This window comes from Glarea lozoyensis (genome assembly GCF_000409485.1).
Source record: "Glarea lozoyensis ATCC 20868 chromosome Unknown GLAREA22, whole genome shotgun sequence".
Taxonomy (NCBI): Eukaryota; Fungi; Ascomycota; class Leotiomycetes; order Helotiales; family Helotiaceae; genus Glarea; species Glarea lozoyensis.
The window spans coordinates 1-23,066 of NW_007360997.1; the positions used below are offsets into that span (position 1 = coordinate 1).

The window sequence follows — 23,066 nt, forward strand, 5'->3', positions numbered from 1 at the left end:
GGATCGAAATTCGGATCGAGTAGTAATAGGTTATAGGTAGAGAAGTCGTCGGGCGGGGTAGAGTAGGCTAGTAGTCGTTCTACTTCTACTTCCCTCTCCTTCTTCTCCCTCTTCTCCTTCTCTTCTTACCGCTCTTTTCTCTCTAGCTTATCTAACTCGTCTAGTAAGTTAAGACCTACCGAAATTATCTTCTACTTTTGCTTATAAAGAAAGTACTTCTACTTCTTAATACGTAGAGCGCGGGAAGTAGCCTCTTGTTAGGCCGCCTACGCCTTCTACTAAAGATTCTATACCTCTTTCTCCTCGGTCTCTAGCTTAGCCTCCTAAGCCTCGATACTCTCCTAGTCGAATTCTATAAGTATTCGGTTTACCTCTTTTATATTATAAGTCTTACTAGTAGTAGTATAGGCACCGTAATAACTATAGTTCGGGTTTTGTAAAACTATATATATTTTTCCCGCTTTTTTATAATAAGAATAAGGCGCTATCTTTCTTCTAGTTAAATTAATCTATTTCCTAAGAGCTACGATATTAGAACGTTTAGTTATATAGTTAGGGGGTATATTAGAAAGAAGAGAAGTCTATAGCCTTCGACTAACGTATTTCTTAGTTATACTTAAGTATACAGACCCGCTAGTTCGAATAGGGGATAGTATTACAAGTAGCGTCAGCCTCGGCGTCGTAATACTTCTAGGACTAAAGGTCCTAGAATTAGGCGAGGTTATAGGAATCGAGTAGTTTCTAGAACCGCCGTCTAATAGCTTAATTTAGTTAATATTAGTATTATTTATATTAGCGAGTATACCCTAGTTTTTAGTAGTATTATATAATAAGTAAGAGTTCGATAAGTTTACTAGATTCGCTATTAAACTTATCGAACTTATCGAACTCGTCGAAACTTAGGTAGAGTAGAAAGTTCTATATAATAATTATAGTTTCCTTAGATAGGAGCTTTGTACTTAACTTATTATAGTAATAGTATATTATCTATTTAACTTACTCTTATTATAATAAATAGATCTCTAAATCTATAAGTAATAATCTTATACCTACTTCTTAATATACTAACCTTACAATAGCCCTAGTCTACTCTAGGTAGAACCGAATCGTTATATACTATAAGAGTTACTATAGACAATATAGTAACACTAGGTAGTTAAACGTAGCTTTTAAGAAAACCCTATAACGAGGGTAGCTCTTCGATAAAGAAAGGACCTGTCGATAGAAAAAGAGACTCTACTTTAAGTATAGAAAAGAAGGTTATATAGCTAGTTTCTATTATAAGAGAAAGCTATAGAAAGGCTAGAAGAAATAGCTCGGCAATACTAGGCGACTAGTAGTAATAACTAAAGCTACTCTGTTAGAAGGCGATTAGAGTAAGTAGAAAGCTACTAAGCTTAGCTCGACGGTCTAGGCGAAATCCGAGGTACCTCCTTTGTCTAAGGAATACCGAGTCGGAGACTCTTTATACTAGATAGACTTAGAACCCGACAGCCCCTCGGCCTACTAACCCGAAGAAGTAATCCTAAAACCTAGAGAATACTAGTACTTCTAGGAGATAATAGAAGAGAGAAATATCTAGAAAACTAAGAATAGCTAAAAGTTTACTACTAACTATCTAATATAGAGAGAGAAACTAGTAATCGATATACGTTATAAAGTATTTTTTATAGATATAAAAAGAGTAGTATTCTAATAAGAATATACCTAGAAGATAACTATCGAACTACTTAGACTAATTAGGTAGTTACCTTACTTAAATAATCTCCTCGAACTAGAAGATATATAGAAAATTATTAGTAAAGCTCTAGAGAAGTATATCTAGAAATAGGTCTTCTTTATTAAGAGGCAGATAAGCGAGTTTACTTAGCAGAAAGCCCTAGTCTCTAATACCTATACCCTACACCTTAGTATACTCTATTATTTATAAGAATAGGTAGTATAATACTATATATAGACCGACCTACTCTAAGACGTAAAGGTTATAGAAATATTGTTAGACCTCTATAAGCTATACGTTATAGGAGAAGGAAAATAAATTATAGTCGAAATAAAAATTAGAAGAAAACTAATTAAGGTTATAATCGACTTAGAAGCTAGTGTAAACTATATCTTACTCCGCGTAGTAAGAAAGTTAAATATCTCTATAACTAATATCTACCTATATACTCTATAGCTAGTAGATAGGTTAGACTATAGTAATAGATAGATTAATAAAGCGACTATCTCGTCTAAGTTATCCTTACTAGATAGATATAAAGCTAATATCTAGTTCGATATTACCGAAATCGGAGAAGTTAAGGCTATATTAGGAATAACCTAGATCCGAGAGTATAACTCCGAAATAGACTAGTATACTAACACTATAGCCTATAGAAGATACGCCTACGAGGGTATATAGGTTTAACTATAAGGCTAGAGAGAGGTTTACGCCGTCTTCTCTAAAGCGCCTAGATACCTCGAAGAAATAGAGGGTTCTCTATAGGTTACTACTAATAAAGGTAAAGAAAAATAAATATCTATATAGTATAGAAGATTTAAGAAGTTATTCGAAAACTCGAAAGACTTTCGAGCCTTATCTAAATATTAACTATAGAACTACGAAATTAATTTTAAAGAGAGATCGAAATACTCTTTAGAAACCTTAAGATACTACTATTTTAATACTACTAGGACGCTAGAGAAGTACGTTAGAATAGCGCTTAAGAAAGGATAGATTAGAGAATTTAAATTACTAATAGTATCTAATATACTAGTCGTCGCGAAATTAGGCGATAATAACAGAAGGCTATATATTAACCTCTAACGAGTTAACGATATTACTATTACTAACAAATATCTATTACCTAACGCCTAGTACTTATAGGATAAGCTAGCTAAGGCTAAGATATTTACAAAGGTAGACTAGAGAAACGCCTTTAACTTAATATAGATTAAGAAGAGCGAAGAATAGAAGTTTGCCTTTCTAGTACTCTCTAGACTCTACAAACCTTTAGTTATACTATTTAGAGCGAAAAACGTACTAGCAATATACTAAAGATAGAATAATAACATTCTACAAGAATACCTCGATAAGTTTATTATCTACTACCTAAATAACCTCCTTATCTACTTAGAAGAGAAAGAAGATTATAAAGAATACGTCTATTTAGTCCTAGAGGCCTTAGTAAAGGTAGACTCTAGGTTAAAACTAAGTAAGTATAAGTTTAGAGTTTAGAGAATAATATTTCTTAGTTATATTATTAAACCTAGTAAAATAAGTATCGAACTCGAGAAAATCTAACGAGTTATAGATTAGCCGGAATTAACCTATATTAAGGACGTCTAATTATTTCTTAGTTTTAGTAATTTCTACTAATAGTTTATTAAGAGATACTCTAATATAGTAACTCTACTAATATAACTTACGTAGAAAGACGTACTATTTATTATAGGAGAACTCGAGAAAGCCGCCTTTTAGTAGCTAAAGAATAGATTTACTAGTAACCTAGCTATAAGAAGCTTTAACGAAGATAAACCTAGTAGAATTAAGACTAATACCTTAGATACTACTATTAGCGCTATTTATCTATAACTAGACAAATCCGGAAAGTAGTACCTTGTTACCTATTACTCCGAGAAGTATTCGCTAGCTAAATAGAACTATAATATATATAAGAAGAAACTTATAGCTATAGTTAAATCGTTAAAATATTAGAAAATCTACCTCTTAGAAGCTAGATACCCGGTTAAGGTCTATATAGACTATAAAAATCTATATATATTTCTTACCTTAAAGAAACTAGATAACTAAAGAATAGTAAGATAGACCGAGAAGCTCGCCTATTACGACCTTATTATTAAGTATATTATCGGAAAAGATAACTCTAGAGCTAATACTCTAAGTCGATAGCCCGGATATAAGAATAATAAGGTATATAAGAAATAAGCTATTCTAAAAGAAGATAAGGACAAAAACCTTATCTCTAATACTAAGGTAATCGCTACTCTTATAAAGATTTATAGTCTATAGTATAATAAAATTATAGCTACCTAGAATAAGAAACCTAACGTTTCGGAAAAAACGCCTAGATATAAAGATAGTAAACTAAAGATACCTAAATTATACGCTAAGGAATTTATCTAGAGATTCTATAAAGCCCTAGAATATAGCTATTAAGAAATAAGGAGAACTCTCTAGAGAATCTAATAGTAATACTATATTAATAAGCTTTAATCTCTAGTAAAAGATATAGTAACTAGCTATAATATCTATATCTAGAATAAACTAGCGTACTATAGCCCTTATAGACTTATAGAAAGAATACTAATTCTTAAATAACTATAGAAAATAATATTATAAAACTTTATTATTAAACTTCTACTATTAAGAGACCTAATAACTAGTATCGAGTATAACTCGATTATAGTTATAATAGAAAGGCTTACTAAGTATATAATCCTAATACTATATAAAGAATCTAGTACTACTAAGAAATTAGCCTACGCCTTTATCTAATATATATTTATAGACTATAGTACTCTAGAGAAAATAATCTCTAACTAAGATAAACTATTTATATCTAAACTCTAGACGGCCGTAACTATATATATAGAAATAAAGCGAAAGCTATCTACCTTATTCTATCTATAGATAAATAGAGGTAATAAGAGAATAAACTAAGTAGTTAAAGTATACTTAAGGTATTATGTAAACTATAAATAGAATAATTAGGTCGTACTACTACCTATAGCCTAGTTTGTATATAATAGTATACCTACAAAAATAATATAAGTATCGCTATTTAAAGCTAACTTTAGCTATAAGAAGACTATATTCTAAGAACTCTACGACGCGAAAATCGATAACTAGATAGAAAGAATTCTTATAGATAACCTTTTCTCTCTTTATAAGAAACTTATTAAAGAACTTAAATTTATCGCTAAAAGAAATGTATACTACTATAATAAAGGCTATAGTCGGGAGCCTACGCTATAGGAGGAAGATAGAGTTTATTTAATTAGACGTAATATTTAAATAAAATAACTAAGTAATAAACTAGATAATAAGAAACTAGAACTATTTAAAATTAAAGTACTTAAAGAATACTTAAACTATAAATTAGCTCTATCTAAGAGTATAAATATCTTTCTAGTATTTTATATATCTCTTCTCGAGCTAGTACTGCCGGGAGCGCTACTAGCTCTAGTTATAGAAATAGAACTAGTAAACCTTAATACTAAGTATAAAGTTAAGAAAATCTTAGACTATAAACTTATTAGAGAAAAACTACGTTATCTAATAAAATAGAAAGACTATCTATAATTAGAAAATATATAGAAACTAGTAAATAACTTTAACTACCTTAAGTAGCTTAAGAAGTTCTACTACTAGTATCTAAGGCCTCCTAAAAAGACCTAGGATCGAAGTTCGAATTAAGTAGCGATAGATTATAAGTAGAGAGTTTATTAGGCGGGGTAGAGTAGGCTAGTAGTTATTCTACTTCTACTTCTCTCTTCTTCTTCTCTCTCTTCTTCTCTTCTTCTTACTACTCTTTTCTCTTTAACTTATCTAACTTATCTAACGAGTTAAGACCTACCGAAATTATCTTTTATTTTTATTCTTAAAGAAACTTTTACTACTAGTAGATACGAGTATAATAAGCTAGTATCTCTTAGATCTAGGCTTTAGTCTACTTATCTTCTAAGAAAAGTTTCTCTTCTTAAACCTTAATACTTTTCTAGTCGCGAACTAAGAGTATTCGATTTATCTCTTTAATATTATATAACTTTCTAGCGAATATATAGATACTATAGCGACTATATTTTAGGTCTCGAGAAACTATATACTCTTTTCCCGCCTTTACGTAGTAAGAGTAAGGCGCTATCTTCTTTCTAGTTAGATTAATTTATTTACTAAGAGCTATAATATTAGAACGTTTTATTATATAGTTAAGTAGTATATTAGAAGAAAGAGAAGTCTATAGCCTTTAACTAATATATTTCTTAGTTATACTTAAGCGTATAGACCCGCTAGTCTAAATAGGGGATAGTATTATAAGTAGCGTCGGCCTTAGCGTCGTAATACTCCTAGGACTAAAGGTCCTAGGATTAGGTAAGGTTATAAGAACTAAGTAGTTTCTAGGACCGCTATCTAATAGGTTAATTTAGTTAATATTAGTAATATTTATATTAGTAGATAGGCCCCGGTTTAGGGTACTATTACGTAATAATAGAAGTTCGATAAGTTTACTAGGTAAACCTATTAAACTAGCTAGAAGTTTAACGAGTTTGACTAGTAAACCTATTAAACTTAAGAAAAAGAAGTTCTATATAATAATTGTAATTTCCTTAAATAGAAGCTTTATACTTAACTTACTATAGTAATAGTATATTATCTATTTAACTTACTCTTATTATAACGAATATACCTCCGAGTATATAACTCGATAATCTTATATATACTTACTTATATACTAACCCGACGAAACCTCTATCTATAGTATATAGAACACCTAAATCGTTATATAGAAGTCTCTTATAAAATAGTTAAAGTTTTATTATTCTTTAAGAATTTAAAGGTTAACTCTAGATTCTTTAGTACTTAGAAGTACTAAAGTAGTTAAGATAGATATAGCTACTAGTTATCTAATAACTAGTACTCTAAGTTAGTTATAGATTATAAATATAGATAAATAGCGCGGTTTTATTATAGCGAGTACTAAATAATAATATAAGAAAATTATAGTAATATAGTAAGAGAGTTTAGAGAATAAAGTATAATAGCTAATAATCTATATATATATACTTTAAGTAGTATAACTAGATAAAGAAATTATTATAGTTAGCCGACTTATCTTAACTTAGAGTTAAGACTCTTAATTAGTTAAAATATATAATCTAAAATACTTAATTTTCTAAGTATCTAGATAAACTAAGTTATATATTCTTATAGACCTTTAAAATAAAGAAAATACTCTTACTTCTTAGAAATATAGAAATATAGACGTATAAAGAATACTTATTCTAAGAAATATATAGATAAGAATAGTAAAAGAATTACTCTACTTTCGTCTAAGGCGTAATTAATAACGTAATTATTAAATAAAGAACTTAGCCAAAAGCGGTGCTCTATTAAGCGGTTTTAACTTAAGTGGCTTTCTCATTATTTGGTTTTGGGAAGTTATAGTCAATCCGGCAAGCCGAGTCCTGTTACGCGGCTTTAGTCGTTTGCGGGAGCGCCCGGCCTGCATCGCCTGGCCTAGATCATACGGCAACAAAGCCGACCAGACTCGAGTGTTCGGCGAGCTAAACTCGAAAAGTCGGGATGATGCATATGTAATGGTGGTTGCAAGGGATATCTCCTTGGCGGGTTTGAGCAACCATCTCAAGCGGAGAATTTTCACGCGGCTACATCGCGAGAGAAAATTCAAAGTGGATTTGCTTTGTTGATGTAAGCTTTGGGTTCCCGTCTCTGAGGTTGATTTAAGCCAGCCTGGCTGGCACTAAGGATTACAACAGATAAGCGAGAAGACGGAAGTGGTCGAGTTCCAACTCGCGTACTTTCATTTTTTCCTCCATCTTCTACTTTCACCAACATTTTTCGCACTCGAGTCTGTATCGACGATCCACCATCTAACAGACGCTGCAGCCTTATGTTCTTGGTATATCTACGAGATTCTAATCGATTTCCCTGCAACGGGAGTTATTGCCAAGTCCTTTCCCCATGTCTCGCATGCAGGAACTTTAAGATCTGTCAAGTCCAGCGAGGCTAGCTACAAAAAGCCACACTATGTACCTTTGCTTTTTATACCACTCCGGACCCCTTTCCAAAATTCCCCGGAGACTAACGTCAGAACACAAACCCTAAGGTTGTGTATTCACGTATCGGCATACAAATTTTCCTACAGATTCGAGCCTCCCACATGAAGCGACGTGGGAGGGCGTTCACGAGGCAATGGATAAGCCGTTATTATCACGGGCAGACCAAAGCTCATATACCAATCGCACTTCAGCTTCTACTGCTTCCGTTTGGTGGCTCAAGGATAGCACTCCGAGAACCTGGTACTAGGCTGGGGGCGTCCACAACGACCAGATCTGTGATACCCTTAGAACGTGGGAAAGGCCCTTCACCAGACCGGGTCGAGACTCCCTCCTCCCCTTCACCCCAGACAGTCGCAGAAGCGGGCTGCTTCCCCGATCTGCAAACACCCAGCTAATCTCGAGTTCGAGTTCTCCTCTGGATCTCTGGACCCCCTTGGCGCAGCCAACTATTCCTTGGACCATCGAGCCATCAATTTGACATCTCGTCCACAAATTTAGTACCTCAAACAGCCACCTTGGTCATTGTGCTTGACGGAGTATGTTAAACATGGGGATGGTTGGCTTAGTGGCTTGTGTGCCTCTTGCCAAAGCGGTTTGTGTGACGGTTCGTTGCCTATGAGAGAAACTGCTTTTTCTTCTGCATCGACATCTGCACGCTGAAATGCTTGATAGCTACGGAGTGACCTCCGTCATTGGTAAGAATGGCCAGATGGTTTCTAACCTACAAATAGTGTAGCGAAGCCCCGAGTCTCCATCATAAAAGCTTTGCAATTACCCATCGTTCAAATTCGATCTTCAAAGCAAGTCATCGAAATGCCGAGCACAGAATCTCAATTGCCTGAGCAAGGCTGTTTGGTACCACCAGGAAATCAAACAGGAATATATTATATTGTCGTGGCTGGGTTGCCTTGGAATACCTCATGGCAGTCACTCAAGGATTTCGCCAAGCGCGTGTCTGATGGGACTCAACTCAATATCGACTATGCCATGGTTTATCCTGGATCTACTGATGGGTGGGTGAGGGTGGTAGGCTTGAAGCCTTTTCGAAAAGTCCTAGGTATGTCTTCAGATATGTTCTACTGCTAGATCGCAAAGCAATTCGAGTGATGCCTTACTAATTGTATTCAGCGAGACTTGATGGAGGTGCTTTTAACAATCGTAACTTGATCGCAGACGGTCGTAACGAAACGCAATATTTGAATCTTCGTGCCATGAAACCAGCGCAACTGCAAAAACCTTCAACCCAACAAACCTGTCAATCTTCACATCCATCTCGTCCTCCCACACCATCCTACAGCTACGATTCTCCTCCACAATCCCCTTGCTACTACGCTCCCTCCCCAGCAACATCCTACTATTTCGATCCTCAATCTCCACCCACACAGGTTCGAATCCCCATCACCCTTCCCAACATACCATTACTAACTATCCCAGTGGAACTACACACCCCATCCCTCCCCCGTCTTCCTCCCCGTCCAATTCGTCCCTTACATCCTCTCACCAACCTTCACCCTCGACACCTCCATGCCTCCACCACCCACCCACCGACGCTTCAAACAACGCACCCCAACCTATCCCGCACGACCATCTAAAGGCCGCTACACTTGTCCCAATCCACCGCACGACACGACTTACGTCCAATACTACGCCAACTCGCAACGCAGCGGCAGTGTGTCCTCGTCGTCTACATACACGCTCCTGTCCTCAGCCACGGAATCAGTGACATCGCTAGAGGATAGTAGAATGGCGCTTTGTGTCACGCCGCCGCCGAGAGCGGCCAGGACGCCGGGGGTGGTGGACGGGAGTTGTGCTGGGATGCGAGTTGACTTGGGAGTGTAGGTTAGGGATTTTCTTGTATCAAGGTTGGTGGGTAAAAGCGTATTTGAAGTTGGGGATGGGGTTTTGCTGGGCAAGAATATGATAATTTAATCAGAGATATTTATTAGTTGTGGTGATTGGTCTTGTGATTTGTTTACTGCACGTGTTTATTGTTGAGTGAGGATGGGTTTGTGCGATCGTGCTGTTGAGATGTGCGAGTCGCTCTGTGTTGCTGACATGCACCAGCGAAAAGTTGTAAAACACAGCCGCTCCTATCACTAATTCGTGCACTTTTTCTTGGGTGAAGTAAGTTTAGAGTTGGGAAGACTAAATCTGATTATCCATATCGGTTCGATGGAGATGATGATTTCCTGTTGTGGTCCTGGTGGAAAAGTCTGTACTACATCAGGCTCTTCATGGTCGCGATTATACTTTTCACATCCACCTTTGGCGATCGCACAATGTAATCCAGCTGCCAATGTGTTAAGCTTTGGTTCCAGTCGATCATGATGTTCTTTCTACACTCTCCGCATCACATCGCATCAATTCAGCCTCGAATATAGCTTTTACCTCACTAAACATTCAACATTCTCAATGTAAGCAGCCAGATGACATCAAATCTGCAACACTCAGCCTGGGCTATATATATTCGCTTGAGCCGCCTTGTACCTGTAACAAATTCCAAACAGGCTGATATCGTGAACACCTCCTTTCCGTAGATGCACCGTCGATCATCCAGTAAATGAAAAGCTGCAAATTGCCAATATCTCTTGGCAGAATTGGTCCCATTCCCTCAAAGCACAATTTTCATCATCATTTTATCGGCATATTTCCTCATCGTCGTACATACATCCAAGTGGCGTAGTGCAGGATGAAGCCGCTGGTGGTACGCGCTATACTTAGCTGGTGACGTGAGATGGAAGGTACTATCTCGAGCTCAACCAACACCCAACCAACCGCAGCCTTACGCCGCAGCTCGACATCATCTTACTTTCGTTTCAAATCGTGGAAAATATTTGGATCTGGACAGTTCGCGCTCGCGACTGTTCATCGTCGCGATGGGACAATTATCGCCCACCATGGTGATCGCAAAGATCAAGCGCAACGCCTACCTCTCCGTCGCATTGTGCGTGCTGGCCGTCATCTGGATCTACCATTTCCTCTCCATCTACCACCAACCCACGCTTCTCCAAGCCCCGAAGACGATTCCGTATACCGTCCCGTACGCAGATGGATCACGCGACCAATTCCACGATCTGTCGCATCTCGTGAAATATGAATTATCGCCCAGTTTCGGCTACAGCAGACGCATCATCAAGACACGACCGTTCTTCGGCGCGCGGGAGGAATTGACGATTCTTAACGATACGAAATTGTTCGATGAAATGCAGATGTTGAGCGCGGAGCCGGAAGATTTGCAGAATGTCGCTTTGAAGTCAACGTTACCGCCGTTGACGCTCTCTGTGCCGACGTCGCCGAAAGTTGATACATCGATCTTTGCGTTTGGCATCTCCACAAACGTCGACCGCTTGCCGGATGCTGTTCCGCAGCTTCAACATTGGCTGCCGAATACCAAATCCACTTTACATATCCTTGTACCACCGTCGAGTAAAATTCAACAGTCACAACAACAGATGCGAGAGTTGGGGATCAAGACGACGATTAAAAGTACGAATTTGGCATTTGCGAAAGCGTATTTTGCGTTGATTAAAGAGTTGTACGATACGAGGACTCCACAGACGAAATGGCTTGTTTTAATCGACGACGATACTTTTGTTCCTTCACTACCTGCTTTAATCGCACATCTCAACAAACTCTACGACGCATCAGATGAACTTGTAATAGGAGCCATGTCCGATAACATCCAACAAATGAAGAACTTTGGCCTCATCCCCTTTGGCGGCGGTGGAATTTTCATCTCAGTCCCCCTCGCCGCCAAACTAACAGATCCCAGAGTCTGGAAAGCCTGCATGGAACTCCCCAACGACCAAGGCGACCAAATCGTCAACGAGTGTCTCCGCGCCCACTCTACCATCCGCACCACCTACGACCTCAACCTCCACCAAATGGATTTCCACGGCGACGCCAGCGTGCTGGACGGCTACTATGAAAGCGGCCGCCAGATGCTCACCGTCCACCACTGGCGCTCCTGGTACAACGTCGACATGCCCGCCCTCGCCTACGTCTCGAAAGCCTGCGGCGACGAAGGCATCCTCATGCGCTGGCTCTTCGCCGACGACATCGTGCTCAGCAACGGCTACTCGGTCGTCGAATACCCAAACGGTATCGAGATTGCGGAGCTCGCTAAAGTCGAACATACCTGGAATGAACCCCCGGATCTGGCACTCCATCGGATTGGCCCGATTAGAGAGCGCATGGGGAAGGGGGATAAGAGTACTTATCGCATGCTGGATACGGAGATCCTCGAGGGGTATGGGGTTAGGCAGACTTATGTGAGGAGGGTTGAGCGGTTGGAGAAGGGGAAGGATGAGAAGGGGAGGTTGAGGATGGAGGCGGTGGGGGAGGATGGGGTTGTGGAGTTGATTTGGGTTTTTTGAGGTGTTGAGGTGTTGTGATGTTTTGAAATGTTTATGAATTTGCTGGCATTGGCTGGAGTTTTGGGGGGAAGGGTTTATATCAGGTGTTTGGGATGGAATTGTGGAGTTGGGGGTGTGGGGTATGTAAAATGGAGATATGGGCGCGGGGTGTATGTGTGTATTAGAGGTGTTAGTGTAGATAGGCTGTTAGTTGTATTTATCTTAGAAATAAAGGTATATATAAAGATACCTCTTGATATATTCAAGCTCCCAGCTATTTACAACATATAATGATTAATACACGATAGGGTCCCTACATTCCAGACAAACCCTTTTTATAGTCCCGCATTTTTAATCTATGCAACAGCTGAATTTCCTCAAAACGTGTAGCAAAACCGGCGCGGCCTTGAAGTTTCATTAACAAAGAGGTTGTTAATCAAGTACAAAAGACTTACGCTGATCGTTTAAAAACGTTATAGTTATATGTTACAGCTTCTTCGCAACCTCTGGGGTGTTGCCACGCTGATAAATCCCCGCGGCAGCAAGATTAGCAGTCTCATGCCTCTCTGCAGCGAGATCGCCTGATGCCTCGACAACAGCTCTATACGACTGCGCATTTGCATTCGACTCCAACTTTACGGTCGTGCTAAGATTCACTATTTCTATTAGATTGAAACGAAAAGCTTACAATCGGTCATTAACATACTTTCAATACTTATAAAGGATAGAGGCTTCTGAGTAGATTCACCTTCGACGAAGAGGATTAGATATGGAGGCTCTGGTTCGTCGACCAGAATTCCTATTCTATCTTTCTTATCACGAATGGATGTGCGAGTCGTCTGTGCTGATTTAAGTTGTAGCGAAGACTCTGAGGCGTTTCGAGTCGAACGTTTCCCATTGCCACTTAATATCGACGAGACTGGATTTGATGTAACCGACGGAAGGCGGCGCAAACTATCCTCCTCTTTCTCGATCGGTTTTATCGGGTTATGGATCCAAATTTGTAACTTGCCGTATAAACCTTTCGACTTGCCGTCCTCTTTCTTCGGCTTACCATCGTAAATCGCCATGGCTATGTTTTTTCTGTAGAGGTTATTAGCCTGGGCATTGACAAATCATACGGTCACTTACTCGAAGTATTTAACTTCATATGCGGTAATAGCTTGTTGAAATTGATGCAGAGCTGGATGTTGATGTTAGCAGATGAACCGGTCAGTCATTATCAGAAAATCCTCCTGCCTGTACTTCTTCAAAATAACCAACAGTAATCCAACATGGAAAATTGCTCACTTGACAAACTCTTAAATGAGAGCGACTCCAACATGCTATTTGGTGTCGTTTGGATTGATGCGTTCCAAACCCCACGTTTTGCGTTGGGAAATGCGTATATAGGGACAAATTGGGCGCTATGTAGTGGACTTGTTCGACTCGGAGTCAGCAATAAACAGATCACCGTCGGCTAGATTCTTACACTGGGATGCTCATTCTGTCTTTCGTCCTTTTATCCCGGTCTTCAGTCGCCTTCACTATGATGAGCGTTTTCTCGTCTCGCAGGTAGAGCGTGGTTTTCTGCGTGGAGCTCTCAGATTGGTGCTTGCTACTACAATAGGTCAATTCCGTCCTTGAAAATTTATTGGCCGCTTACATTGTAAGGATAGGTTGTAGGTATGATTCCATCCCTTCTAGCTGGTCAGTCGGCGGGGTTTCAGCCGCTGTGCTCGATTCCCACTGGATGAATGGACGTGAGTCAAAGCTGGAAAGCACCTGGTCAATATCTGCCTTATCCGATTCAAAACTGCCTAAAGAGTTTGTGTCAAAGATATTACGCAACTCCTACACCCCATCAGTTGGCCTATCGAATGAGTTGTAAAGAAAATCTCACCTCTTCCACTCGCCATACCAAAGGTCTTATTCTCGGCTTCGTATCCTCGCTTGTTGCCTGCATATCAAGATTGCTGGCCGAGTCTTTGAATCTGGGTTTGACCAAAGCCGTTAAGATCCAGGCGCTGATCATGAGGTCAAGGACGACATCCGCTTTCCAGCCTTCCCGGATGGGATTCTTGCTCGCATACTCAAGTCTGTTTTTTGCTCTGGACAGATGGACAATGGACGTCTCGATACTGTTGGTAACAGGAGCATTTTCTAGCTTGCTATGTTGCTGGCGAGCAGTTATTGTTAGGCTGCGGGCAAGCTCGAAGGGTACCTGAAGTGGAAGTGGTTCGGTCACAGAGTCTCGCCGCAATGGATCCAATTCGGGCCATTTTCGCTCTTCTATCCTGCCTCCATATATGATTTGCAGATTGCTGAAACATATTAGACGCGAGCGCATGTACGGAGGGGATACTTACAGATTGATGGTAAGTATAGATGTGTTTAGCTGGCTGTTGATATTCTGGATTCTGTATTGTAGATCCTTCAAATCCTGTGATCCATCTTTCACAAGGAACTTGAGTGTTGTCATAAGCCCACGCTTCTGAATGGTCGCAGCCTGTTCCTTGAGAAATTTGTCACAAGCCTGCAGTATAATTTTGGAGGCTCTGATATTCAAGTCTAGTTGCTGGAAGCCCTGTAGCCTTTTTCGCATATCAGAGGGGCCAGAAGCTACAAAATCACTAATGGATTGGACCACTTCAAGATTCCCTGTGAATGACAGGAGAGTCGTCTCGAATTCAAGCAATTGATCTCCTGGAGGAAATTAGCTCTGATATAGCGTGCTTATCGTAGCTACCTACCAGGCTCTTGTATTTGATTAAAGCAGGTGTTATATAGCTTCAGAGCAGATTTCCCCAGACTCAGGACGGCTGCAATCTCGCCCAGCGGAGTACCCATCTGGTCATATTTGGTCGAAACAGTCAACCAAAGGTCTTGGTATATACTTCTGTCGATGAGGGAGGTCTGTCAGAGCACAGATCTTTTGTGCAGATGCAATACGTTTTGGAGATCAAATTTGCAACATTTGAACATCTAGCGATCAGGCTGGCGATTGGGACGAGGATATCGAGAACCCCGGGTCAAAGCGCATGCAGTTCCCGGCTCGAGTGCATTGAGGTGATAAATAGTATACCAGTGCAAGAAAAAGCCTCACTGGGCTTGTGGCGTTAGGCTGCAACCATCAAGCGACATGTCTTATATTCTCTGCGCAGCCAGAGACATTTGGGCAGCAAGGAGGAACTGGGATTTCGTCCGAAAACAACTTTTTCCATAAAGTTGTAGTTGCGACTTTGAGGGGGAAAATCGTATTGAAAGAAGTATGATATCTAGCTGTAGTGTCGCTTTGTCTACTATCGAAGTTGTCGAGTGCGCAGAGTATTGTGTCACGCACTGGCGACGGCACGATCACACCTTGGGAATCTTGTCAGAACAAGAATATTGTTTTGGAGTGGTATTCCCGCACTTTATGGCTTAGCCTAGCTGAACAATTACGCCCAGCGCCTCAAATACAGCCTTGTCTGTTCCCGCCACCAGCACACGGAGAGTTGGCAGTGAAGAGGGTGGCTGTCCCTCACCATCAATAGGTAATCGTTGGCTGCCGAGATTTTGTCTATTATGGCAGTTCAGCCTGACGCAGATGGGTACATTGGATCATTTACTACTTGTTTCAACTCCCCGTCTTTCCTCAATTTCCCATTACTAATATATACCGCTCACTGGAACTCTCCATCTTCTGAAAGATTATTGCTTTACTGATTCCACGGTTTATTTGATTCCCAGAAACCATGAGCGAAGACTTGATAACGAATGATTCCGCTGTGCTAGAAGCGCCGATACCAGACTCGGAGTCTGGCTCACAGTCCGAGCCGTATAGGATCGACCTCACCGCAGATGAGCAGATAGCTGTTAATCAGGCGAAAGATGACCCTAATAAAACGGCATTCAAGGGAGTTGATCAATTGAACAAGTTGAAACCCTATGAGGTTATCTTCCTAATCCTGAATCGATGCATCGGTATGTTCTTCCAGCTCATCTTCATAATCCAAATTAACAATGGCCAGGTACTGGAGTATTCATGTCAGCTTCTGTTATCACTCAGAACACAGGAAGTCTTGGGCTCTCAATAATATATTGGATGTGTGGAAGCATATTTGCCCTCGCTGGAACATACCTCTACGCCGAACTAGGACTCACCATCCCTCGATTTACATGGAAAGACAAGAATAGCGTGGATGAAATTGAAGGCTGCACACCGTGTAATGGTGGTGAACTCAATTATGTACAGAGTCTCCCTCGATCTTCGTCCTGAAAGCTAACGGACAAAAAGCTTACCTATATAATGCCCAGCCCTAAATTTTTCGCGGTCTGTGTCTTTGGAATTCCCTTCCTCATAATAGGTAATACCGCGGCAAACTCTATCAACTTTGGTCAGAACGTGCTCCTGGCTGCCGGATATTCAGAAGCCAGTTACGGAAGTATAATTGGACTCGGCATCATGGCCACTACCTTTGCGTGCATTTTACATGGTCTGTCGCGTACCTGGGGTATTCGCTTGAACAGCTTCCTCGGGGCTTCCAAATTCCTGATCCTGCTTTTTCTCGTAATTATAGGGATTACGACGGCGGCAATAAATGGGAAGAAATCTCCAAGTCTGACCAACGATTTGAGTCCCCCGGCAGCCTTCCGCCACGTCACGTCAAACAGCAAACCTTTCAAATATGCAGAAGCGTTTTTGTTCGTTTTGTTTCCCTTCAGTGGCTTCCATCAAGCCAACTACGTACGAATAGGCAACTCTTCATATGATGATCATGGCTAACAATGTGGTAGGTCCTGGCTGAAATCGACCGGCCAAAGACAACTTTCAAGCGTTCGACTTTTACAGCGATCTTCATCGTTTGCATAATGTTCACGCTACTCAACATTGCCTACGTACGTACCGAAACACCACGTAAAGGCTTGTTGCTAATTGAAGCAGACCTTAGTTGTCCCTGAACACGAACAGACTGCAGGTGTTGACATTGGCAGCCGCTTTTTCGAGATCAGCAGTGCTACTTTATTTGGAACGTCTTCATATCAGGCGCGCCGCGCCTTTGCTGGGCTCAAAGCGGTATCGAGCCTTGGAAATATCATTGTCGTTACATTCACGGCATCAAGAGGTATGTGACCAAATGCTGTAGACGATAATCGTGTAGTTAGCTCATAATTGTGTAGTGAAACAAGAAATTGCGAAAGAAAACATTCTTCCGCCTTTCCCATATCGTCTATTTTGGGCGAAGGGCTACAACTTCCAGCGAGACCAGTCCGCAGAGCTGACTCCCGTTCCTGCCCTATTTCTGCACTGGCTCTTCACCACAATCCTCATCTGCGCAGCATTGGTGGGCTCACGATCGTCAGATAATGCGGGAAGGGACGCTTATTTCTTTGTCGTGAGTGTCTACGCTTACGTCTTGGACGTTGTAATCTTTGCTTGGATTGCACTCGGTGTGCTGTACATTCGCATCTCGCCTGGTAGCTTGTGGCACTCGATATCCCCAGCAAACCACTGGCTCAGCATCACCGCCGCGCTCATATTTCTTACCAGCACAGCCTTCCCTTTAATATGTATGTGGATTCCTGATCCAACCAAGAAAACACTAGCGCAGAGTAACCACATCGCTTGGTACACCTCCCAGACAGTCGGTGTAGCTGTGTTTGCCTTCGCGATCCTGTACTGGCTGGCATTTAGGTACATCGTGCCCCGTGTCGGCAGTCATCGCGGTCGGGAGCTCTATAGTAACAGAACGCCAGTATTTCGCAAAGAGACGGTCCCCGGTAAAGACCAGTATTATCTGATTCGGACATTTGAGATTGTAGAGACCTATTGGGCAAAACCTGATTGTGCGGATGTAGCCGAGGAATTAAGAAATCGAGAAACAGGAATGAGGACTGAATCTTCGATCGCAGATCCGATGTTAGCGGAAAGAGAGGTAATAAGTCAGCGCTATTTAGGTACTCTTTGATTGATTTTATAGAGGGGTAGAGTTTCTGTTCTTACGGATTTCGTTATACAGTTTTTCTATTGTGGTATAGTACAACCACAATTCTCAACCACGAACAGAATTATTACACGTTCAAAAAACGAAAAACCATGGGGGTTAGATTTGCCCAACAAATCAAATCCATTCAGAGAAACACTTCTCTCCTTCCTTCAACAACCTCTTCACCCACCCAATCCCATCCTCCGGAAACGCAACTTCAGTAGGTCTCATCCCCTCCATCTCCAAGCCCTCCCGATCCAAACTCCCAAGCGTAACATCCATATGCGGCTCCCACTCCACCCCCTTCTCCCTCGCCGCCTTCGCCATCCCACCCAGCGCCGTATAGTGAAACGTCAAATTCGTGCCGCACCTCCCACAGAAACTCCGCTTCACACCCTCTGAACTCGAGTAGCTACTCAAGAACGTCGACTCTAGTATTTCGCTCTTTCCGGTCACCACATCCACTGTTGCTGGTTCAGCGTGGCCACACGCTGGGTCCTTGGGGAGTAACGAGAAACGAACCCATGATTGTGGGATGATGAGCCAGAATTCTAATACGGAGCCGGAGATGCGGCGGCAGGAGTTGCAGTGATCGAGGTCAATTAAGGGTAGGCGTGCTGTTACTTCGTCTTGGACACCAATAGGCTCGTCTTTCTCTACGGGGATGATGGGACGAGCGGAGAGTGGCGGGACTTGGATTGTGTAGCGGATTGCGCTGCAGAAGCAGCCGCCTTTTAGGGTGAATGAGGTTTTGGGTAGGGAGGCCATGGTCTGTTGAGGGATCTGAAGAAGTGCGATTCGGGTGTTTTTGAAAATGGAGTATCATTCGAATATCAAAGAATGAGATATCCAGAGTCTGAGGTCATTGTTGTAGAATGGGGGAATATTTGGCCGTGATTACTGTAGATCTATGTTGCATCTCTTGGCCTATCACCATGTCAGGTGAAGGGCGTGATATTAGATATCTACTGACGACAACATTATGGCTTCCCTTCTATTTAGAGAATGGTCAGTGGTTAGTTCGTCGTTTGTTGTGAGCGTTGTGACTAAAGTTCCTAACATATTATTATTGATGCAGATTGTCCACAACTAGTCACTCAGGAGTCTCTCAACTAGGAAACTAGAGAAGTCGGTGTGCTCACGGCGGAAAGAAAGACACCAGATCTCCGGTTAGAAATCAGATTTTTTTATGATGTGCAACTTCATCCCATTTCTTGTTCCGGAATTCATAGCATTTTTAGCGATATTTCCTAGTGTAGGCGCTTTTATTACAAAGTTTCAGCGAAATGATCCTAATATAGGCACTAATATCAGATGCTACTCTTACTATGTATAGATTTAATGTCCATATCGTAACCATTTCGTATTTCATTTATCGTTTTCCATCTTCCTCGCATTCTTGACGATATTTTCTTCGTATCGGCGCTTTCGTCGGAAATTGCTCTTATTGTGTACGCATATATGTGCAAATCATAAATCATCTCATTTCATTCCTCATCCTTCGTCTCCTTCATTTGATACATTCCCATCATTTCCCGTCTATTTTCAATATTTCATCATCTTTGTCGTTCTCAGCGAAACAGTCCAGGTATAGGCATTTTCATCAGCTCTCGTAGCGCGAGATTTAATTCTCTATCTTCGAACGACGAAGAAGTAGGATCATTAATATCCCACGGCTCGAACGGGACGAGATCGGCGTTGCAGATGCTCATGTCTGCAGGTAGTGTGCCGTGCTGGAAGTATGCGCGGATGGCTTTTACTGTACAGTGAGAGGGCGTGGAGAGGGATGTGTGCTGAGGGGTATTAGTATGAAGGATGAGGGGTAGACTTGGAATGAGGGATAGTGAGTTGATAAATGAGAGATTATGGGGTTGACAGATGAGGGAATAAGAGAGGTGATAGATGAGAACATGGACCTTACGCCATATGAATCCTGAATTAGAATCTTGGACCCAGGGAACCCTTTTTGGTTCGCGATTGCACTACGCAAAGGCGTCACGTTATCTGCTTTATTGGCGATGAAGAGGATTGGTGTTGTTGTGTTGCCCTCGAATGGTCCTTCATTTGTCAGCTCAAAAACCTCAAAGATGAATTGGAGAGCTGGGATATCTACCATCAAACCTCCACCTCGCTCTCCCTTTCCACCCGACGCAACCCAATCTCATCTCCGCCATCGTCGCCCCAGCACTCGGACTCAATCCGATCAACTTATCCACATATTTCCCGAACACATCAACTCCCTCCTCCACACCCCCGTTATCAGAACACATAATCGCTTTCTCCGCATCCTCTGTCCCCTCTAGTTCCTCATCCACGTCATTAGAACACCCAAACGGATCCTGACTTATCGGCGGACGGAGCGCGAGGAATAGGCTCCCGTCCCCGCGTTCTAGGCCTGAGAGAACTGTAGCGAGAGATGGAAACATGATGAGAGGACGGTAGAGGGTGCTAGTTATAAGACGGCGGAGGGATGAGAAGGCGATTATTTCTGGTCGACCTCCCTCATTTGTTGCGGGTACGATGACCGGGTTGCGTTTTAGTTCTTGCAAGAGCAGGTCGAGACGAGTGCGTATTGCGTCTTCGCTTGTGTCCCAAAATTGACAGCCAGTTGATCCAGCTAGAAAGCAGAAATGAAAAAAAGCATCCATTACTTTCTCAGTATCGTGGATAAATCCCACGCCTCTTGAGTTAGTGTACTCGATAGCGTCGACGTTCCCGTCATTCACCATTCTCCCCACCTTTTCAGGAAATAGCGAGGCAAACGTGACGCCGAGATAAGTTCCATACGAAAAACCCCAGTAATTCAACTTCTCATTCCCCGTGGCTTGAACGAGCGCGTACATATCTCGAGCCGTGGAAGCGGTGGATACGTAAGCGAGTGCTGAAGTGGAGTTTTGGAAAGGAGAGCATGCTTGACTGAATGCCTGCGCACGAGCATAGGCGTCATGGAGGATTCCCGCGTGCGCGTCTAGGACGGGAGGTGTGAGCAGAGACCAGAGGAGCGAGGATGAGGGGGTTAGGCAGGAGATGTGTGGGGCTGTGAAACCGACACCGCGGGGGTCGAAGGATATTATGTCCTGTAAAAATTGTTAGTTGGGGCAAAGTAGAGATTGGACAGTATAGATTGGAAAGAAGACGAACGTAGTTCTTTCCGACGACGGTTTGATAATATGGGGAGAAGTGTTTTATGAACCAGATTCCTGAGCCACCTGGTCCGCCTGTTTCTGTCAGCTTATTGCTGGATAATGAGAGAGTGTGCGTACCTGGGTTGATGAAAACAGCGCCTTTATACTCATCTCCTCTAATCGTGGCGTTAAGTCTTATAACTGCGATACTAGCACGTAATTTATCTGATGGTTCAACCCAATCTAACGGGACCTGCATTATCAAATTAGATTATTTCTTGTAAAATGAGAGGGAGAGGCGTACATCTAACACAGCACAGTCATAATTCTCATAACATCTCTTCCACCTCAACTGCTTTGCCGGCTTAATCTTTGACCCATCAGCAGAAATACGAACCAGCAAGACCTAAACTCACATCCTTCCACCTCCACTCCCCACCACCCTCCTCAACCCCCTCTTTCCCATTCAAATCCCAAAAACCTGGGCTCTCATATCTCAGAAATGCATGTGCTCTAAGCAAGACCCATAGACTGATACCAAGACTCAAGGTAGCCACCACTAGCAAGCTCACACCCTCGAACCTTCTCGATTTGCCCTTATCACGCCGAGAAGTGAGGAGAGGTGTTTTTTCCATGGTTTCATATTATTTTCTTGACATGAGAATCCATGTGGAAGCTGGTTTGAGGAAGGGTGGATGGGTGACACGACCACGTCGTTGTAGTCACTTGTTATCGCTGTGGTTACAGTTTTTGAGAGGACCCTGACCGACTGTTTGGCGAGGCGAAGCGAGGGGACCGGTCACGGGACGGCTTATCAGATGGATCTGATTGGATAATACGAGCTCAGTACGAGTGCGGGGTTTTGTGGGTACACACGTGATGCGGATACTCCGTTCGCGCTGACTTCAAGCAGTTGGCTTCCGCGCGCTGTTTCGAAAATCAATCATCGAGGACCAACTCGTTCACCATGGACGTTACAACTCCAGAAGACTCGGAAGATGTCAATGTTCTTCCTTATGCTGTAAGAGACTCAACTCTAAATAGCTTTAGGAATTGTTTTGCTTTCGAACTTTCAACGCAAGGTGGTCCGCTTTGGAAATAGGGTTGTCAAATCTAGTCCTAACCTACAGTCTTCGGAGGCAGATAATATGCGATTTATTGCGGCGAATACCAACATCCCTATTCTTCGCGTTTACGAAGATACAAGCGCATCCATAAAATCCATCACGATGGAATATATCCCAGGGGAAAGCTTGGACAAAGTATGGGGTACGCTTCTCGAGGAGCAGAAGCTAGCCCTCGCAGCTGAGCTGAAGCAGGTTCTTTCTGAATTACGTGGTCTGAAAGGGCGATATATTGGAGCACTCAACCGAGGGCAGGCAATGGATGTGCGGAAGTTCGACCTCGTGGACGGTCCATTCGATACTGAAGCTGCCTTCAATGACTTCCTTCTGTCTGACACTTTCAAAGCTATCCCGACCGTGATGCATGACATGGCCTCACGTTCTTTGAGGACAGATCACGAGATTGTGTTCACGCATGGCGATTTTGCACCCCGCAATATCATTGTCAAAGATGGGAAGTTGGCTGCCATTATAGATTCGGAATTTTCGGGATGGTATCCCTAATACTGGGAGTTTGTGAAGAGTTTCAATGTATTGGATTACAAGCTCGACTGGCACAACTACGTCGGGCACATTTTCCAGAAATGCTACGAGAGTGAGTATATAACCGACCGCTTTCTAGGATCAATCACTCGTCACTAGGCAATTACGGTGTTTGCAAAACTTGGGAAGAGTAGTGAAGGTTCATAGACTTGTAGGTTTGTCTCGTTC

General features: G+C 42.0%; 7 protein-coding genes across 7 annotated transcripts; 4 read left to right on the forward strand and 3 right to left on the reverse strand.

The window, feature by feature from the left end:
* Positions 1–8,464: 8,464 nt before the first annotated feature.
* On the forward strand, positions 8,465–9,642 carry GLAREA_13063 (uncharacterized protein; the record flags this gene model as incomplete). Its single annotated transcript, XM_008084720.1, has 4 exons — positions 8,465–8,498; positions 8,540–8,860; positions 8,932–9,188; positions 9,238–9,642. The coding sequence occupies 4 exons, from the start codon at positions 8,465–8,467 to the stop codon at positions 9,640–9,642; spliced, it is 1,017 nt and encodes a 338-aa protein (XP_008082911.1).
* Positions 9,643–10,700: 1,058 nt separating this feature from the next.
* Positions 10,701–12,179, forward strand: GLAREA_13064 (uncharacterized protein; the record flags this gene model as incomplete). The annotated part of the gene is made up of 1 exon (XM_008084721.1): positions 10,701–12,179. The coding sequence occupies one exon, from the start codon at positions 10,701–10,703 to the stop codon at positions 12,177–12,179; it is 1,479 nt and encodes a 492-aa protein (XP_008082912.1).
* Positions 12,180–12,644: 465 nt separating this feature from the next.
* On the reverse strand, positions 12,645–14,987 carry GLAREA_13065 (uncharacterized protein; the record flags this gene model as incomplete). The annotated part of the gene is made up of 9 exons (XM_008084722.1): positions 12,645–12,814; positions 12,865–13,241; positions 13,290–13,341; positions 13,449–13,576; positions 13,630–13,758; positions 13,804–13,991; positions 14,041–14,461; positions 14,507–14,843; positions 14,891–14,987. 9 exons carry the CDS (start codon positions 14,985–14,987, stop codon positions 12,645–12,647), a joined length of 1,899 nt encoding a protein of 632 aa, XP_008082913.1.
* An 887-nt stretch (positions 14,988–15,874) lies between these two features.
* On the forward strand, positions 15,875–18,088 carry GLAREA_13066 (uncharacterized protein; the record flags this gene model as incomplete). The annotated part of the gene is made up of 6 exons (XM_008084723.1): positions 15,875–16,103; positions 16,151–16,368; positions 16,417–16,866; positions 16,917–17,018; positions 17,065–17,245; positions 17,301–18,088. 6 exons carry the CDS (start codon positions 15,875–15,877, stop codon positions 18,086–18,088), a joined length of 1,968 nt encoding a protein of 655 aa, XP_008082914.1.
* Positions 18,089–18,241: 153 nt separating this feature from the next.
* Positions 18,242–18,874, reverse strand: GLAREA_13067 (Mss4-like protein; the record flags this gene model as incomplete). Its single annotated transcript, XM_008084724.1, has 1 exon — positions 18,242–18,874. The coding sequence occupies one exon, from the start codon at positions 18,872–18,874 to the stop codon at positions 18,242–18,244; it is 633 nt and encodes a 210-aa protein (XP_008082915.1).
* Positions 18,875–19,677: 803 nt separating this feature from the next.
* Positions 19,678–21,866, reverse strand: GLAREA_13068 (alpha/beta-Hydrolase; the record flags this gene model as incomplete). The annotated part of the gene is made up of 7 exons (XM_008084725.1): positions 19,678–19,899; positions 20,028–20,164; positions 20,220–21,183; positions 21,248–21,324; positions 21,370–21,484; positions 21,536–21,601; positions 21,648–21,866. 7 exons carry the CDS (start codon positions 21,864–21,866, stop codon positions 19,678–19,680), a joined length of 1,800 nt encoding a protein of 599 aa, XP_008082916.1.
* A 332-nt stretch (positions 21,867–22,198) lies between these two features.
* GLAREA_13069 (Protein kinase-like (PK-like)) lies at positions 22,199–22,859 on the forward strand (the record flags this gene model as incomplete). Its single annotated transcript, XM_008084726.1, has 2 exons — positions 22,199–22,252; positions 22,362–22,859. The coding sequence occupies 2 exons, from the start codon at positions 22,199–22,201 to the stop codon at positions 22,857–22,859; spliced, it is 552 nt and encodes a 183-aa protein (XP_008082917.1).
* Between the last annotated feature and the right edge of the window lie 207 nt (positions 22,860–23,066).